This window comes from Scyliorhinus torazame, chromosome 6 (genome assembly GCF_047496885.1).
Source record: "Scyliorhinus torazame isolate Kashiwa2021f chromosome 6, sScyTor2.1, whole genome shotgun sequence".
NCBI classification, from domain to species: Eukaryota; Metazoa; Chordata; class Chondrichthyes; order Carcharhiniformes; family Scyliorhinidae; genus Scyliorhinus; species Scyliorhinus torazame.
Genome location: NC_092712.1, coordinates 4,048,964 through 4,065,506, shown reverse-complemented (window position 1 = coordinate 4,065,506; position 16,543 = coordinate 4,048,964). Strand labels below are relative to the sequence as shown.

General features: G+C 52.5%; 2 protein-coding genes across 5 annotated transcripts in view; both read right to left on the bottom strand.

The window, feature by feature from the left end:
• LOC140425665 (protein scribble homolog) overlaps positions 1 to 16,543 on the bottom strand; it is a gene marked incomplete at its 5' end in the record, with an annotated part of 1,618,068 nt that overhangs the window by 720,682 nt on the left and 880,843 nt on the right.
• LOC140424651 (poly(U)-binding-splicing factor PUF60-like) overlaps positions 1 to 16,543 on the bottom strand; it is a 136,298-nt gene that overhangs the window by 117,080 nt on the left and 2,675 nt on the right. For all 4 annotated transcript variants that reach the window (XM_072507892.1, XM_072507895.1, XM_072507894.1 and 1 more), the window contains exon 2: positions 14,214 to 14,255. In XM_072507892.1, coding sequence (XP_072363993.1) covers positions 14,214 to 14,255 — 42 coding nt within the window. The remainder of the gene's footprint in view (positions 1 to 14,213; positions 14,256 to 16,543) is intronic.

The window sequence follows — 16,543 nt, the reverse complement described above, 5'->3', positions numbered from 1 at the left end:
GCTCAAAAACTGGTGCGGGAGAAGTGGGTTCCAGTTCGTGGGTACTGGCACCAGTACGAAGGAAAGTAGGGATTATATCACCACAGCAGATGTTATTTGTTGACTTCCAGAAGGTGTTCGACAAAGTACATCACCAAAATATCAAGTCATAAGACCAGGCGGACTGAAGGTGTTGGCAGGGAGTATATTGGAATGGATAAATAGGCAGATAACAGCGAGTGGGTGTGTTGGGGGATAGGAAATTGGAATGGATAAATGGACAGGTAACAGCGAGTGGGGTGTTGGCAGGGAGTATATTGGAATGGATAAATGGACAGGTAACAGTGAGTGGGTGTTGGCAGGGAGTATATTGGAATGGATAAATGGACAGGTAACAGCGGGTGGGGGTGTTGGAGGGAGTATATTGGAATGGATAAATGGACAGGTAACAGTGAGTGGAGGTGTTGGCAGGGAGTATATTGGAATGGATAAATGGACAGGTAACAGTGAGTGGAGGTGTTGGGGGTAGTATATTGGAATGGATAAATGGACAGGTAACAGCGAGTGGGGGTGTTGGCAGGGAGTATATTGGAATGGATAAATGGACAGGTAACAGCGAGTGGGGTGTTGGCAGGGAGTATATTGGAATGGATAAATGGACAGGTTACAGCGAGTGGGTGTGTTGGGGGATAGGAAATTGGAATGGATAAATGGACAGGTAACAGCGGGTGGGGGTGTTGGAGGGAGTATATTGGAATGGATAAATGGACAGGTAACAGTGAGTGGAGGAGTTGGCAGGGAGTATATTGGAATGGATAAATGGACAGGTAACAGTGAGTGGAGGTGTTGGGGGTAGTATATTGGAATGGATAAATGGACAGGTAACAGCGAGTGGGGGTGTTGGCAGGGAGTATATTGGAATGGATAAATGGACAGGTAACAGCGAGTGGGGTGTTGGCAGGGAGTATATTGGAATGGATAAATGGACAGGTAACAGCGAGTGGGGGTGTTGGCAGGGAGTATATTGGAATGGATAAATGGACAGGTAACAGCGAGTGGGTGTGCTGGAGGGAGTATATTGGAATGGATAAATGGACAGGTAACAGCGAGTGGGGGTGTTGGGGGATAGGAAATTGGAATGGATAAATGGACAGGTAACAGCGGGTGGGGGTGTTGGAGGGAGTATATTGGAATGGATAAATGGACAGGTAACAGTGAGTGGAGGTGTTGGCAGGGAGTATATTGGAATGGATAAATGGACAGGTAACAGCGAGTGGGTGTGTTGGCAGGGAGTATATTGGAATGGATAAATGGACAGGTAACAGTGAGTGGGTGTTGGCAGGGAGTATATTGGAATGGATAAATGGGCAGGTAACAGCGAGTGGGTGTGTTGGAAGGAGTATATTGGAATGGATAAATGGACAGGTAACAGCGAGTGGGGTGTTGGCAGGGAGTATATTGGAATGGATAAATGGACAGGTAACAGTGAGTGGAGGTGTTGGCAGGGAGTATATTGGAATGGATAAATGGACAGGTAACAATGAGTGGGGGTGTTGGGGGTAGTATATTGGAATGGATAAATGGACAGGTAACAGCGAGTGGGGATATGGGGGTAGTATATTGGAATGGATAAATGGACAGGTAACAGCGAGTGGGTGTGTTGGGGGTAGTATATTGGAATGGACAAATGGACAGGTAACGGGAGTGTTGGCAGGGAGTATATTGGAATGGATAAATGGACAGGTAACAGCGAGTGGGGGTGCTGGAGGGTGTATATTGGAATGGATAAATGGACAGGTAACAGTGAGTGGGTGTTGGCAGGGAGTATATTGGAATGGATAAATGGGCAGGTAACAGCGAGTGGGTGTGTTGGAAGGAGTATATTGGAATGGATAAATGGACAGGTAACAGTGAGTGGGGTGTTGGCAGGGAGTATATTGGAATGGATAAATGGACAGGTAACAGTGAGTGGGTGTTGGCAGGGAGTATATTGGAATGGATAAATGGACAGGTAACAGCGAGTGGGGGTGTTGGAAGGAGTATATTGGAATGGATAAATGGACAGGTAACAGCGAGTGGGGGTGCTGGAGGGTGTATATTGGAATGGATAAATGGACAGGTAACAGCGAGTGGAGGTGTTGGCAGGGAGTATATTGGAATGGATAAATGGACAGGTAACAGCGAGTGGGTGTGTTGGAGGGAGTATATTGGAATGGATAAATGGACAGGTAACAGCGAGTGGGTGTGTTGGAAGTATATTGGAATGGATAAATGGACAGGTAACAGCGAGTGGGGTGTTGGCAGGGAGTATATTGGAATGGATAAATGGACAGGTAACAGCGAGTGGGTGTGTTGGAAGTATATTGGAATGGATAAATGGACAGGTAACAGCGAGTGGGGTGTTGGCAGGGAGTATATTGGAATGGATAAATGGACAGGTAACAGCGAGTGGAGGTGTTGGCAGGGAGTATATTGGAATGGATAAATGGACAGGTAACAGCGAGTGGGGGTGCTGGAGGGAGTATATTGGAATGGATAAATGGACAGGTAACAGTGAGTGGAGGTGTTGGCAGGGAGTATATTGGAATGGATAAATGGACAGGTAACAGCGAGTGGGGTGTTGGCAGGGAGTATATTGGAATGGATAAATGGACAGGTAATAGCGAGTGGGGGTGTTGGAGGGAGTATATTGGAATGGATAAATGGACAGGTAACAGTGAGTGGAGGTGTTGGGGGTAGTATATTGGAATGGATAAATGGACAGGTAACAGCGAGTGGGAGTGTTGGCAGGGAGTATATTGGAATGGATAAATGGGCAGGTAACAGCGAGTGGGGGTGCTGGAGGGAGTATATTGGAATGGATAAATGGACAGGTAACAGTGAGTGGAGGTGTTGGCAGGGAGTATATTGGAATGGATAAATGGACAGGTAACAGCGAGTGGGGGTGCTGGAGGGAGTATATTGGAATGGATAAATGGACAGGTAACAGTGAGTGGAGGTGTTGGCAGGGAGTATATTGGAATGGATAAATGGACAGGTAACAGCGAGTGGGGGTGCTGGAGGGAGTATATTGGAATGGATAAATGGACAGGTAACAGCGAGTGGGTGTGTTGGGGGTAGTATATTGGAATGGATAAATGGACAGGTAACAGCGGGTGGGGGTGTTGGGGCTAGTATATTGGAATGGATAAATGGACAGGTAACAGCGAGTGGGGTGTTGGCAGGGAGTATATTGGAATGGATAAATGGACAGGTAACAGCGAGTGGGGTGTTGGCAGGGAGTATATTGGAATGGATAAATGGACAGGTAACAGCGAGTGGGGTGTTGGCAGGGAGTATATTGGAATGGATAAATGGACAGGTAACAGCGAGTGGGTGTGTTGGAAGGAGTATATTGGAATGGATAAATGGACAGGTAACAGCGAGTGGGGGTGCTGGAGGGAGTATATTGGAATGGATAAATGGGCAGGGAACAGTGAGTGGGGATATGGGGGTAGTATATTGGAATGGATAAATGGACAGGTAACAGCGAGTGGGGATATGGGGGTAGTATATTGGAATGGATAAATGGACAGGTAACAGCGAGTGGGGGTGCTGGAGGGAGTATATTGGAATGGATAAATGGACAGGTAACAGCGAGTGGGGGTGTTGGGGGTAGTATATTGGAATGGATAAATGGACAGGTAACAGCGAGTGGGGGTGCTGGAGGGAGTATATTGGAATGGATAAATGGACAGGTAACAGCGAGTGGGGGTGTTGGAGGGAGTATATTGGAATGGATAAATGGACAGGTAACAGCAAGTGGGAGTGTTGGCAGGGAGTATATTGGAATGGATAAATGGACAGGTAACAGCGAGTGGGGGTGCTGGAGGGAGTATATTGGAATGGATAAATGGACAGGTAATAGCGAGTGGTGGTATTGGAGGAAGTACATTGTAATGGATAAATGGACAGGCAACAGCGAGTGGGGGTGTTGGGGGTAGTATATTGGAATGGATAAATGGACAGGTAACAGCGAGTGGAGGTGTTGGCAGGGAGTATATTGGAATGGATAAATGGACAGGTAACAGCGAGTGGAGGTGTTGGCAGGGAGTATATTGGAATGGATAAATGGACAGGTAACAGCGAGTGGGGGTGTTGGGGGTAGTATATTGGAATGGATAAATGGACAGGTAACAGCGAGTGGGGTGTTGGCAGGGAGTATATTGGAATGGATAAATGGACAGGTAACAGCGAGTGGGGGTGCTGGAGGGAGTATATTGGAATGGATAAATGGACAGGTAATAGCGAGTGCTGGTATTGGAGGAAGTACATTGTAATGGATAAATGGACAGGTAACAGCGAGTGGGGGTGTTGGGGGTAGTATATTGGAATGGATAAATGGACAGGTAACAGCGAGTGGAGGTGTTGGCAGGGAGTATATTGGAATGGATAAATGGACAGGTAACAGCGAGTGGGGGTGCTGGAGGGAGTATATTGGAATGGATAAATGGACAGGTAACAGCGAGTGGGTGTGTTGGCAGGGAGTATATTGGAATGGATAAATGGACAGGTAACAGCGAGTGGGGGTGCTGGAGGGAGAACAAAGAAATGTACAGCACAGGAACAGGCCCTTCGGCCCTCCAAGCCCGTGCCGACCATGCTGCCCGACTAAACTACAATCTTCTACACTTCCTGGGTCCGTATCCCTCTATTCCCATCCTATTCATGTATTTGTCAAGATGCCCCTTAAATGTCTCTATCGTCCCTGCTTCCACCACCTCCTCCGGTAGCGAGTTCCAGGCACCCACTACCCTCTGCGTAAAAAAATTTGCCTCGTACATCTACTCTAAACCTTGCCCCTCTCACCTTAAACCTATGCCCCCTAGTAATTGACCCCTCTACCCTGGGGAAAAGCCTCTGACTATCCACTCTGTCTATGCCCCTCATAATTATGTAGACTTCTATCAGGTCTCCCCTCAACCTCCTTCGTTCCAGTGAGAACAAACCGAGTTTATTCAACCGCTCCTCATAGCTAATGCCCTCCATACCAGGCAACATTCTGGTAAATCTCTTCTGCACCCTCTCTAAAGCCTCCACATCCTTCTGGTAGTGTGGCGACCAGAATTGAACACGACACTCCAAGTGTGGCCTAAGTAAAGTTCTATACAGCTGCAACATGACTTGCCAATTCTTACTCAATGCCCCGGCCAATGAAGGCAAGCATGCCGTATGCCTTCTTGACTACCTTCTCCACCTGTGTTGCTCCTTTCAATGACCTGTGGACCTGTACTCCTAGATCTCTTTGACTTTCAATACTCTTGAGGGTTCTACCATTCACTGTATATTCCCTACCTGCATTAGACCTTCCAAAATGCATTACCTCACATTTGTCCGGATTAAACTCCATCTGCCATCTCTCCGCCCAAGTCTCCAAACAATCTAAATCCTGCTGTATCCTCTGACAGTCCTCATCGCTATCCGCAATTCCACCAACCTTTGTGTCGTCTGCAAACTTACTAATCAGACCAGTTACATTTTCCTCCAAATCATTTATATATACAACAAAGAGCAAAGGTCCCAGCACTGATCCCTGTGGAACACCACTGGTCACAGCCCTCCAATTAGAAAAGCATCCTTCCATTGCTACTCTCTGCCTTCTATGACCTAACCAGTTCTGTATCCACCTTGCCAGCTCACCCCTGATCCCGTGTGACTTCACCTTTTGTACTAGTCTACCATGAGGGACCTTGTCAAAGGCCTTACTGAAGTCCATATAGACAACATCCACTGCCCTACCTGCATCAATCATCTTAGTGACCTCCTTGAAAAACTCTATCAAGTTAGTGAGACACGACCTCCCCTTCACAAAACCATGCTGCCTCTCACTAATATGTCCATTTGCTTCCAAATGGGAGTAGATCCTGTCTCGAAGAATTCTCTCCAGTAATTTCCCTACCACTGAAGTAAGGCTCACCGGCCTGTAGTTCCCTGGATTATCCTTGCTACCCTTCTTAAACAGAGGAACAACATTGGCTATTCTCCAGTCCTCCGGGACATCCCCTGAAGACAGTGAGGATCCAAAGATTTCTGCCAAGGCCTCAGCAATTTTCTCTCCAGCCTCCTTCAGTATTCTGGGGTAGATCCCATCAGGCCCTGGGGACTTATCTACCTTAATATTTTTTAAGACACCCAACACCTCGTCTTTTTGGATCTCAATGTGACCCAGGCTATCTACACACCCTTCTCCAGACTCAACATCTACCAATTTCTTCTCTTTGGTGAATACTGATGCAAAGTATTCATTTAGTACCTCGCCCATTTCCTCTGGCTCCACACATAGATTCCCTTGCCTATCCTTCAGTGGGCCAACCCTTTCCCCGGCTACCCTCTTGCTTTTTATGTACGTGTAAAAAGCCTTGGGATTTTCCTTAACCCTATTTGCCAATTACTTTTCGTGACCCCGTCTAGCCCTCCTGACTCCTTGTTTAAGTTCCTTCCTACTTTCCTTATATTCCACGCAGGCTTCGTCTGTTCCCAGCCTTTTAGCCCTGACAATTGCCTCCTTTTTCTTTTTGACGAGGCCTACAATATCACTCGTCATCCAAGGTTCCCGAAAATTGCTGTATTTATCCTTCTTCCTCACAGGAACATGCCGGTCCTGAATTCCTTTCAACTGACACTTGAAAGCCTCCCACATGTCAGATGTTGATTTGCCCTCAAACATCCGCCCCCAATCTATGTTCTTCAGTTCCCGCCTAATATTGTTATAATTAGCCTTCCCCCAATTTAGCACATTCATCCTAGGACCACTCTTATCCTTGTCCACCAGTACTTTAAAACTTACTGAATTGTGGTCACTGTTACCGAAATGCTCCCCTACTTTACTACAGAATGTACAGTGCAGGAGGCCATTTGGCCCATCGAGTCTGCACCGGCTCTTTACTACATTCTGTAGTAAATGACTTTTCGTGACCCCTTCTAGCCCTCCTGACTCCTTGCTTAAGTTCCTTCCTACTTTCCTTCTATTGGAATGGAAAAATGGACAGGTAATAGCGAGTGGGGGTGTTGGGGGTAGTATACTGAAATGGATAAATGGACAGCTAACAGCGAGTGGGGGTGTTGAGGGTAGTATATTGGAATGGATAAATGTTAACCACATTGCTGTGAATCTGGGGTAAATGCTGAGAGGATTGTTCTCCTCATGGGAGAGTCCAGGACCAGAGGGCAGAGTCTCAGAATAATTTAAGACTGAGATAAGGAGGAATTTCTTCTCTCAGTGGGTTGTCTCTCTTTGGGCCTCCTTGCCAGAGGCTGGCGAGTCTTGATGTATTTCAGGCTGAGATAGATAGAATTCTTGATCAGTAGGGGAATCAAGGGTTAGGGATAAGGGGCAGTAAAGTGGTGTCAGAGCAGGCTAGAGGGGCTGAACGGCCTACTCCTGCTCCTACTTCAGTCTTATGATCAATCCAAATCCCAGAGGAAAGAACTTCAATTTTCTTCCTCAATCCTCCAAATCTGTTTTCAGACCTGATTCCTTTCCCTGCCCATGTTATTGGTCCCAACGTGGACCACAAGCTTTGGATGCTCACACTCGCCACCCCCACCACCAACAAATAATGCTCGGCAGCGGCACTATCACATCCTTGACCTTGCCACCAAACCACCCTGGTGTCACGTCTACGAGAATAGAAACGCCGCTCTGGTCTTCCGACTACTGTATCGGTTACCACTATAGCACATCCACTCTTCTTGGGCAGCACAAGTGGATAGCACTATGGTTTCACAGCGCCAGGCTCCCAGGTTCGATTCCCCACTGGGTCACTGTGCGCGCGGAGTCTGCACGTTCTCCCCGTGTCTGCGTGGGTTCCCCCGGGTGCTCCAGTTTCCTCCCACAGTCCAAAGACGTGCAGGTTAGATGGATTGGCCATGATAAATTGCCCTTTGTGACCAAAAAGGTTAGATGGGGTTATTGGGATAGGGTGGGAGTGAGGGCTTAAATGGGTTGGTGCAGACTCGATGGGCTGAATGTTCTCCTTCTGCACTGTATGTTCTATGTTCCTCCTCCCCTCCTCTGCAGTGAACCACAAGTGGTCACACAACTTGGCGGGAGCCTCTGCCCGCTGGGGAGCCCCTTATGCTGGAGAGACCCTGACCGCTGGTGAGCCCCTGACTCTGGAGAGACCATGCCCGCTGGGGAGTACCTGACGCTGCGGAGTCCCTGACCGCTGCAGAGTCCCTGACCGCTGCAGAGTCCCTGACCGCTGCAGAGTCCCTGCCTCTGGGGAGCCCCTGACGCTGGAGAGTCCCTGACCGCTGCGGAGTCCCTGCCCGCTGGAGAGTACCTGACGCTGGAGAGACCATGCCCGCTGCGGAGTCCCTGCCCGCTGGGGAGTACCTGACGCTGGAGAGACCCTGACCGCTGGAGAGACCCTGACCGCTGGAGAGACCCTGCCCGCTGGGGAGTACCTGACGCTGGAGAGACCCTGACCGCTGGAGAGACCCTGACCGCTGCGGAGTCCCTGCTCGCTGGGGAGTACCTGACGCTGGAGAGACCCTGACCGCTGGAGAGACCCTGACCGCTGGAGAGACCCTGACCGCTGGAGAGACCCTGCCCGCTGGGGAGTACCTGATGCTGGAGAGACCCTGACCGCTGCGGAGTCCCTGACCGCTGGAGAGTACCTGACGCTGGAGAGACCCTGACCGCTGGAGAGACCCTGACCGCTGGAGAGACCCTGACCGCTGGAGAGACCCTGACCGCTGGAGAGACCCTGACCGCTGGAGAGACCCTGACCGCTGGAGAGACCCTGACCGCTGGAGAGACCCTGACCGCTGGAGAGACCCTGACCGCTGGAGAGACCCTGACCGCTGGAGAGACCCTGACCGCTGGAGAGACCCTGACCGCTGGAGAGACCCTGACCGCTGGAGAGACCCTGACCGCTGCAGAGTCCCTGCCCGCTGGGGAGCCCCTGACGCTGGAGAGGCCCTGCCCGCTGGGGAGTACCTGATGCTGGAGAGGCCCTGACCGCTGCGGAGTCCCTGACGCTGGAGAGTCCCTGCCCGCTGGGGAGCCCCTGACGCTGGAGAGGCCCTGACCGCTGCAGAGTCCCTGCCCGCTGGAGAGACCCTGACCGCTGGGGAGACCCTGACCGCTGCAGAGTCTCTGCCCGCTGGGGAGCCCCTGACGCTGGAGAGGCCCTGCCCGCTGGGGAGTACCTGATGCTGGAGAGGCCCTGACCGCTGCGGAGTCCCTGACGCTGGAGAGACCCTGACCACTGGGGAGCCCCTGACGCTGGAGAGGCCCTGACCGCTGCAGAGTCCCTGCCCGCTGGAGAGACCCTGACCGCTGGGGAGACCCTGACCGCTGCAGAGTCCCTGCCCGCTGGGGAGCCCCTGACGCTGGAGAGGCCCTGCCCGCTGCGGAGTCCCTGACGCTGGAGAGACCCTGACCGCTGGAGAGACCCTGACCGCTGGAGAGACCCTGACGCTGGAGACCCTGACCGCTGGGGAGCCCCTGCCCGCTGGAGAGACCCTGACCGCTGGAGAGACCCTGACCGCTGGGGAGTCCCTGACGCTGGAGAGACCCTGACCGCTGGAGAGACCCTGACCGCTGGAGAGACCCTGACCGCTGGAGAGACCCTGACGCTGGAGACCCTGACGCTGGAGACCCTGACGCTGGAGACCCTGACCGCTGGGGAGCCCCTGCCCGCTGGAGAGACCCTGACCGCTGGAGAGACCCTGACCGCTGGGGAGCCCCTGCCCGCTGGGGAGCCCCTGCCCGCTGGGGAGCCCCTGCCCGCTGGGGAGACCCTGCCCGCTGGGGAGACCCTGCCCGCTGGGGAGACCCTGCCCGCTGGGGAGACCCTGCCCGCTGGGGAGACCCTGCCCGCTGGGGAGACCCTGCCCGCTGGGGAGACCCTGCCCGCTGGAGAGACCCTGACCGCTGGAGTCCCTGCCCGCTGGGGAGACCCTGCCCGCTGGGGAGACCCTGACCGCTGGAGTCCCTGCCCGCTGGGGAGCCCCTGCCCGCTGGGGAGACCCTGACCGCTGGAGAGACCCTGACCGCTGGAGTCCCTGCCCGCTGGGGAGCCCCTGCCCGCTGGGGAGCCCCTGCCCGCTGGGGAGTACCTGACGCTGGAGACACCCTGACCGCTGGAGTCCCTGCCCGCTGGGGAGTACCTGCCCGCTGGGGAGGCCATGCCCGTATTAAGATCAACTTAATACGAGGTAGGTCCAATCAAAAGTCTAATGGCAGTGGGGAAGAAGCTGTTCTTGAGTCGGTTGGTAAGTGACCTCAAACTTTGGTATCTTTTTCCTGACGGAAGAAGGTGGAAGAGTGTGTGTCCGGGGTGAGTGGGGTCCTTAATTATGCTGGCTGCCTTTCTGAGGCAGCGGGAATTATAGATAGAGTGAATGGACGGGAGGCTGGTTTGCGTGATGGACTGGGCTACATTCACAACCGTTTGTAGTTTCCTGCGGTCTTGGGCAGAGCAGGCTCCATACCAAGCTGTGATACAACCAGAAAGAATGCTTTCTATGGTGCATCTGTCGAAGTCGGTGAGGGTCGTAGCTGACATGCCAAATTTCCTTAGTCTTCTGAGAAAGTAGAGTCGTTGGTGGGCTTTCTTAACGATAGTGTCGGCATGGGGGGACCAGGGCAGGCTGTTGGTGATCTGGACACCTAAAAACTTGAAGCTCTCGACCCTTTCTACTTCGTTTCCATTGATGTAGCCAGGGGCATGTTCTCCACTCGCTTCCTGAAGGAGATGACAATCTCCTTCGTTTTGTTGACATTGAGGGAGAGATTGTCGTCGCACCAGTTCACCAGATTCTCTAACTCATTCCTGTACTCTGTCTCATCATTGTTTGAAATCCGAGCCACTACGGTGGTGTCATTAGCAAATTTGAAAATCGAGTTGGAGGGGAATTTGGCCACAGTCATAGGTGTACAAGGAGTATAGAAGGGGGCTGAGGTGTAGCCATCTGGGATGGCCACTTACAACCAGGAACAGAGAAGCTCGCAAAGCATAGCGGGTAAAATGGACAGAGCAAGATTCAGGCAGGTTCATAGCCTGAAATGTATAATTGCAAGTGAGGAATCCAGATGGTATCGAAACTCCGACCAATTAGCATTTGATGGACCATCTCCACCAGACAAAGGACTGGTACTTGAGCGACCAGTACAGTCCCAGACATTTCGGCACCACTCACTGCTAGGGAAGCGTAAACAACAGGGTCAGTGACCGCTTGGGACACGCACAGCCATCCAGGCACCCGCCCATTTATTGGTTCGAAATCGAACATCGTGATCAGGGATCACCCAATTAGTGGGGTCCAAACTGAAGGACCGCCCAAAAGAGCACGAAAACCCCCAAGCATAAGAGGAGAGTCCACCATGTGTTCGTCCTCTCTTGGACCTGGCACCCCGGCAACGTCCATCTCCAATCGCAGCAACACCAGAAGCCAGTTCAAGTTCAACGCTCGCTACCAGACGGATGAGCCTAGCTGAGCAGCAGTTACTTCTACAGACTCGATAGGTCCAGAATCGAACAGCGGCCACTGTTCCTCTGACCTAAGCCGGGTGCCTGAAGTTAAGTACAGGGTGTCTTAGTCGATAAGGTGTAGTTAACTAGTAGTGTTATGTTGCATGACTAATTGTGTGTAAATAAAGTACCCTTGACCTCGAACTAACAAACTGGTGTTTGGCACTTTGATCGATAGCCGGATGAACCTTATGGTGGTATCATTTGATACCTGGCGAATCTGCGCATTAGAATATAGATATCAAAAGAAAGGAAGGCAACCTCACTGATTGCCATAGTTACAGCAGAGCCACAGAAAAGGCAACAGAAGACACAGCCTTGTGAGGCACCGCTGTTGAGGATGATCGTGGAGATGTTGCCTATCTTTACTGATTGTAGCCTGTGGGTTAGAAAGTTCAGGATCCAGTCGCAGAGGGAGGAGCCGAGGCCAAGGAGTTTGGAGATTAGTTTCGTAGGAATAATATATGCGTACATATCGCTAGAAAACACTTTTTAAATTTGTTTTCTGTGCTCACACCTATTTCACGGCAATAAAAGAAAAGCATCGACTTGGTGATGCTTGGGTTCCCCAATGCTCTTGGTAGGTCACCGGGGGGGGGGGGGGGGGGGGGGTTCCTGTGGATCAAAAATGTTTGGGAAACCAAGGGTAAAAGAAGCATTCCAGAGTCAGTTGCAAATCAGTAACGGGGGTAGAACTCAGGAAAATTATGATCACTAGGAAAGACAGGATCTACAAGCATTTAGAGAGGCAAGGACTGATTCGGGGCAGTCAGCATGGCTTTGTGCGTGGAAAATCATGTCTCACAAATTTGATTGAGTTTTTTTTGAGGGAGTGACCAAGAAGGTAGATGAGGGCAGTGCAGTAGACGTTGTCTACATGGACTTTAGCAAAGCCTTTGACAAGGTACCGCATGGTAGGTTGTTGCAGAAGGTTAAAGCTCACGGGATCCAGGGTGAGGTTGCCAATTGGATTCAAAATTGGCTGGACGACAGAAGGCAGAGGGTGGTTGTAGAGGGTTGTTTTTCAAACTGGAGGCCTGTGACCAGTGGTGTGCCTCAGGGATCGGTGCTGGGTCCACTGTTATTTGTGATTTATATTAATGATTTGGATGAGAATTTAGGAGGCATGGTTAGTAAGTTTGCAGATGACACCAAGATTGGTGGCACAGTGGATAGTGAAGAAGGTTATCTAGGATTGCAACGGGATCTTGATCAATTAGGCCAGTGGGCCGACGAATGGCAGATGGAGTTTAATTTAGATAAATGTGAGGTGATGCATTTTGGCAGATCGAATCAGGCCAGGACCTACTCAGTTAATGGTATGGCGTTGGGGAGAGTTATAGAACAAAGAGATCTAGGAGTACAGGTTCATAGCTCCTTGAAGGTGGAGTCGCAGGTGGACAGGGTGGTGAAGAAGGCATTCGGCATGCTTGGTTTCATTGGTCAGAACATTGAATATAGGAGTTGGGACGTCTTGTTGAAGTTGTACAAGACATTGGTACGGCCACACTTGGAATACTGTGTGCAGTTCTGGTCACCCTATTATAGAAAGGATATTATTAAACTAGAAAGAGTGCAGAAAAGATTTACTAGGATGTTGCCGGGACTTGATGGTTTGAGTTATAAGGAGAGGCTGGATAGACTGGGACTTTTTTCCCTGGAGCGTAGGAGGCTTAGGGGTGATCTTATAGAGGTCTATAAAATAATGAGGGGCATAGATAAGGTAGATAGTCAACATCTTTTCCCAAAGGTAGGGGAGTCTAAAACTAGAGGGCATAGGTTTAAGGTGAGAGGGGAGAGATTCAGAAGGGCCCAGAGGGGCAATTTCTTCACTCAGAGGGTAGTGAGTGTCTGGAATGGGCTGCCAGAGGTAGTAGTAGAGGCGGGTACAATTGTGTCTTTCAAAAAGCATTTAGATGGTTACATGGGTAAGATGGGTATAGAGGGTTATGGGCCAAGTGCGGGCAACTGGGACTAGCTTAATGGTAAAAACTGGGCGGCATGGACTGGTTGGGCCGAAGGGCCTGTTTCCATGCTGTAAACTTCTATGATTCTATGATTCTAAGTGGAACCGTGCAAACTGTTGGAGCTGAGGCTAAACAAGTGCACTGATCAGATGCACTTCATCCGACTCTAGTGGCTCGTGTAAGTTTTAATTTTACTTTTCCAAAATTCCCTGGTCTGATTGGAATTCAGGAGCCTAGGATTTGATTTGTCACGTGTACCATGATACAGTGAAAAGTATTGCTCTGCGTACAGTCCAGACAGATCATTCCATACATGAGAAAACATAGGGCAAACATAAATACGCCATGTAAATACATAAGACATAGGCATCAGGGAAGCATAGAGTGTAGTACTACTCAAGAGAAAATGTGTGAAGAGATCAGTTCAGTCCATAAGAGGGTTATTCAGGAGTCTGGTATCAGCGGGGAAGAAGCTGTTTTTGAGTCTGTTCGTGCGTGTTCTCAGACTTTTGCATCTCTTGCCCAATTGAAGAAGTTGGAAGAATAAATACCCCGGGTGGGAGGGGTCTTTGATTCTGCCTACCCCCCCTTACCAAGGCAGCGGGAGGTGTAAGGGTCAATGGATGGGAGGCAGGTTTGTGTGATGGACTGGGCTGTGTTCACGACTCTCTGAAGTTTCTTACAGTCTTGGGCTGAGTAAATAAGTATGAGACAGAGATGAGAAAAGCATTTTAGAAAGACTTACTAGCATCATCTGCAATGTGGGACTGCCCAAGGGTTCCAGCATCTGTTGGATTAAACAGACGATCACAAGATTAAAGTGGAAGGAGTGAATGCCCTAACATTGGTTACTTCATGGACAAAATAGTGACCCTCTCCCAACTTAGCTGTATACAGTACAACCTCAGTAAACAGAGTTCATTACTTTAGATTCTCCCTGTGGGGAGGGTTTCTATGCAGCTATCTAACAGAACCGCTTCCGCATTCTAAATACCTCGAACTAGTCCCTTCAATCTGCATAAGATCAGAAGCTAACTTTATGCAATGAATTAAAGGTCAACCCACTCGCTCCACAACTCCCACCTCTCAATCTACCTCACAAATGTGATCACCACTCCGTTCCTGTCCCCTCAATCTCCCCTCCCTGCCCATCTCACTTCCTCACTCACCCCCATCCCCATCTCAGCGCATTCCTCAAAACCTTCCCACCCCAAACCTCCACCGCCACCGACAACCCCCCCCCACACACACAAACCCCCCCTCCTCTCCCCAAATATCCCCTCCAAACCCCTATCCCCTGCTCCCAAACACCCTCTCAACCCTTTTCCTACCAGACCCCCCTTCCCCGAAAACCCTCATCTCCCCCCAAACCCCCGCCTCCCCAACCCTTCCCGCAACACCACCTGCCCCCCTTCCCCAACCCCCGCCTCCCATCTCCCCCAACCCCCCTCCCATCTCTCCCAACCCCCGCCTCCCATCTCCCCAACCCCCCGCCTTCCATCTCCCCAACCCCCCGCCTTCCATCTCCCCAACCCCCCGCCTACCATCTCCCCAACACCCCGCCTTCCATCTCCCCAACACCCCGCCTTCCATCTCCCCCAACCCCTGCCTCCCATCTCCCCCAACACTCCGTCCCTCCTGCCCAAACCCAGCGCATTCCTCCAAACCTTCCCACCCCAAACCTCCACCACCCCCTCCAAACCCCCATCCCCTGCTCCCAAACCTCCCCTCCCCATCTCAACCCTTTCCAACCAAACCCCCCTTCCCCAAAAACCCTCATCTCCAAACCACTTCCCGCAACTCTCCCCCCGCCCCCCCTCACATCTCCCCCCGACCGCCCACCATCTCCCCCCGACCCCCCCTCCCAACCCCCCACCTCCCATCTCCCCAACCCCCCTGCCTCCCATCTCCCCAACTCCCCGCCTTCCATCTCCCCAACACCCCGCCTTCCATCTCCCCAACACCCCGCCTTCCATCTCCCCAACACCCCGCCTTCCATCTCCCCAACACCCCGCCTTCCATCTCCCCCAACCCCCCGCCTTCCATCTCCCCAACACCCCTGCCTCCCATCTCCCCAACCCCCCGCCTTCCATCTCCCCAACACCCCGCCTTCCATCTCCCCAACACCCCGCCTTCCATCTCCCCAACCCCCGCCTTCCATCTCCCCAACCCCTGCCTCCCATCTCCCCCAACACTCCCTCCTGCCCAAACCCAGCGCATTCCTCCAAACCTTCCCCCCCCAAACCTCCACCGCCCCCTCCAAACCCCCATCCCCTGCTCCCAAACCTCCCCTCCCCATCTCAACCCTTTCCCACCAAACCCCCCTTCGCCGAAAACCCTCATCTCCAAACCACTTCCCACAACTCTCCCCCCCCTCCCATCTCCCCCGACCTCCCCCATCCCATCTCCCCCGACCCCCACTCCCATCTCCCCCGAACCCCCCCCTCCCATCTCCCCCCGACACCCCCCCTCCCATCTCCCCCGACACGCCCCCTCCCATCTCCCCCCGACCCCCCCCTCCCATCTCCCCGACCCCCCCCTCCCATCTCCCCGACCCCCCTTCCATCTCCCCCGACCACCCCTCCCATCTCCCCCCATCATCCCATCTCCCCCCGACCCCCCCCCATCATCCCATCTCCCCCCGACCCCCCCTCCCATCTCCCCCGACCCCCCCCTCCCATCTCCCCCCGACACGCCCCCTCCCATCTCCCCCCGACCCCCCCCTCCCATCTCCCCGACCCCCCCCTCCCATCTCCCCGACCCCCCTTCCATCTCCCCCCGACCACCCCTCCCATCTCCCCCCCACCCCCCGACCCCCCCTCCCATCTCCCCCTACCCCCCCTCCCATCTCCCCACGACCCCCCCTCCCATCTCCCCGACCCCCCTCCCATCCCATCTCTCCTCGAACCCTCCCTCCCATCTCCCCCCGACCGCCCCCTCCCATCTCCCCCCGACCCCCCGCCTTCCATCTCCCCAACCCCCCACCTTCCATCTCCCCAACACCCCGCCTTCCATCTCCCCCAACCCCTGCCTCCCATCTCCCCCCAACACTCCCTCCCTCCTGCCCAAACCCAG